Genomic DNA, 3,024 nt, shown 5'->3' on the forward strand with positions numbered 1-3,024 from the left:
ACCCTGTCTCAAAAATAAATAAATAGGCCGGGTGTGGTGGCTCAAGCCTATAATCCCGGTACTCTGGGAGGCCGAGGTGGGCAGATCACCTGAGGTCAGGAGTTCAACACCAGCCTGGCTGACATGGCGACACCTTATCTCTACTAAAAATACAAAAATTAGCTGGGCGTGATGGTGTGTGTCTCTAGTCCCAGCTACTTGGGAGGCTGAGGCAGGAGAATTGCTTGAACCCAGGAGGCGGAGGTTGCGGTGAGCCAAGGTTGTGCCACTGCACTCTAGCCTGGGCAACAGAGCAAGACTGTCTCTAAATAAATAAACAGCACTTTTTGGCTGGGTGTGGTGACTCATGCCTGTAATCCCAGCACTTTGAAGGAGGCCGAGGTGGGCAGATTGCTTGAGCCCAGGAGTTCAAGACCAGCCTGGGCAACGTGACAAAACCCCATCACTACTAAAAACAAGAAAAATCAGCCTTAAATGATGCCTGCCTCAGCTCCGAGAGTGTGGTGAGCCAAGATTGTGCCACTGCACTCCACCCTGGATGATGGGAGTGGGATCTTGTCTCAAAGAAGGAAAAAAACAGCACTTTTCCACCCTCTTGGGCTTTTTTTTTTTTTTTTTTTTTTTTTTTTTTTTTTTTTTAGTGACTCTGTAATGATCACAGTCCAGTCTTTAATGTTTTATCTGTCATCTTTTTGTTCTTGTGTCCTGGTGCAGCCTTTGATCAACCCACTTTAGAAACTGAGTTAGGAGATATCCTGTAGATTGTTTTATACTGAGTTTGCCCTGGAGTAAGAAGGAAATGAACCTAAACTCTGGACTACTGTAGTGAAACCAGAATTGCCCTGTGTTTCTTCCTAGGTTCAGTGTGGCTTAATTGTGGTGGCCTACAAAGACGGATCACCTGCCCACCCACATTTCATGGATGCAGAGCTCTGTTCCCAGTACTGGGCCAAGTGGCTTCTTCGACTAGAAGAATATACGGAAAAGAAAAAGAACCAGAATATTCAGAAACCAGAATAGGGAACAGGACGCTATTTGGGAACATTCAGCACCTTCTCACACTTTGGGAACATATATTGCTGTTTATTCCAGTGTAAAAATGAGGTGCCACTGGATCTGAGTGCTACATGAACACAAGTAGAAGTATTAATGTGTTGAAATGTGTTGTTACCAGAAAGACTGAAAAGCCCCAAAGTCTAGATGTAGAGAGCTAGGCTTCGGCATGCGAAATCCCAGCTCTGCTACCTCTTATTTACCTGAAAGCAGGACACGCAGGATGGGCAGTCACGCTGGTGACTCTTGGACTCCCTTGAGGGACCTTTTTTTGGGGGGGAATCCCAGGCAGGATGCCCAGTCTTTGAGCTGAGATTGGAAGGCAGTGAGGCTGAGGGTGCCAAGATTTCCCCAGGGTTCACCCAGAGGGGAAGGGGCTACACACCCCCAGCTGTGTGCAGGGAGGACACATCAGCCCACTAGCGCTGCCAACACCAATGCCTAAAACTTGTTTCATACATTGGGGTTTTCTATATATTTCAGTTGGGAAAAGCTTACATTTAACCTTTTAAAAAAATAAATACATGATTAGCCTCAACTAAACATTGCCAACTATAAAGACAGAGTATATTCACTATGTCGCTGGCAATATGCTGTTGCATAACACCAAATAACCCCCAGAAGTAGCCAGAGGTCAGTTTGAACATCACAATTGTAAGTGTTTTAGTAGCTATTTCTGGCGTGAGTCAAGGGATCATGTAGATAGAGTCAATTATTGTTTGTGGAGTTTTTCAGCTATAGGGGAGGGGAACTATTAAAATCCATTTGTTTCTATTCAGTAGGTAATAAAAATTATTAGTTGTCACTGGGTTTGGGAAACTTAAATGCCCATTACAGCCCTGGGGAAGGGTTTTCTGTCTTATGGAGTGAGTCTGTTAGCATTTAAGTTATAGTTGCTGCCTTAAAATAGTAGCCTGCTACAATGACTTCTTTGGGTAGCCATTTTCGTAAGAAATAAAATACAAGATATGAGTAATGAAGCTTTGGTTTTGTTTACTTTGTGTGTTTATAGGATAATTTTATAAACCTGGAAATCGTTTGCACTCTGTTTATAATTCAGAGGTTTACCACCAGCCCAATAACTTGGTGAGAGTTCTATGTAAGTGCATAAAAGAAAGCGTCCTCACTAAGCCCTCAGCCATGGTCACCTGGCAAGGAAAGCAAGATTCGGGTAGGAGACAGGAGGATCAAGGGGGACCGGGGACCTTTGTATTATCTCTATACACTTCTGCATTCATGTGGGTTTTTCTCAAGCTGCAGATACATATTTCTGTAGCCTGTAATTTCCAGTCAAAAATGAAGTGAGGTAATTAAAAGTTGTACTAGCAGAGTTTGCCACTCTGCTCTAATAAGCCTCAACCTAGAATTTAGGAGGCTAGACCTAGCAAAATTTCTTTTTCTTTTCTTTTCTTTTCATTTCTTTTCTTTTTTTTTCTTTTTTTTTTTTTTTTTTTTTGGGACAGTCTGGCTCTGTTAGCCAGGCTGGAGTGCAGTGGGCTCACTGCAGCCTCCACCTCCCAGGCTCAATCAATTCTCCTGCCTCAGCTTCCCAAGTAGCTGGGATTACAGGTGTGCACCACCATGCCCTCCTAATTTTTGTATTTTTAGTAAAGACGGTTTTGTCATGTTGACCAGGCTAGTCTCGAACTCCTGACCCAGGTGATCCGCCTGCCTCGGCCTCCCAAAGTGCTGGGATTACAGGCGCGAGTCACTGACCAGCTGCAAAATTTCATTTTAATACAGGTGTTGTGTTGTGTAAATAGAAATTTGCCTCAGACCTGTCACTTTGTACCACGAGTCTCCCAAGATAATGGTGGCCTGAAAAGTTCTATGAGGGAGCCCCTCAGAAGAATGTGACCAGGAGGATGTGCTTGGTATACGAACAGAGAAGGTAAATCCCTGGGCAGGTTTTCTTGAGCTCAAGGCCTCCCCAGTTTCTCCTGACAATGTGATACTCCTCGGGGGTCACAT

General features: G+C 44.2%; 1 protein-coding gene across 1 annotated transcript in view; it reads left to right on the top strand.

Annotated features, from left to right (window-relative positions):
- MGME1 (mitochondrial genome maintenance exonuclease 1) overlaps positions 1-2,033 on the top strand; it is a 29,451-nt gene extending 27,418 nt beyond the window's left edge. The window contains exon 5 of the mRNA XM_011979485.1: positions 859-2,033. Within this exon, the coding sequence (XP_011834875.1) occupies positions 859-1,020 (162 nt within the window). The 3' untranslated portion in view covers positions 1,021-2,033. The remainder of the gene's footprint in view (positions 1-858) is intronic.
- The last annotated feature ends 991 nt before the right edge of the window (positions 2,034-3,024 follow it).

This window comes from Mandrillus leucophaeus, unplaced genomic scaffold (genome assembly GCF_000951045.1).
Source record: "Mandrillus leucophaeus isolate KB7577 unplaced genomic scaffold, Mleu.le_1.0 Scaffold202, whole genome shotgun sequence".
NCBI lineage: Eukaryota > Metazoa > Chordata > Mammalia > Primates > Cercopithecidae > Mandrillus > Mandrillus leucophaeus.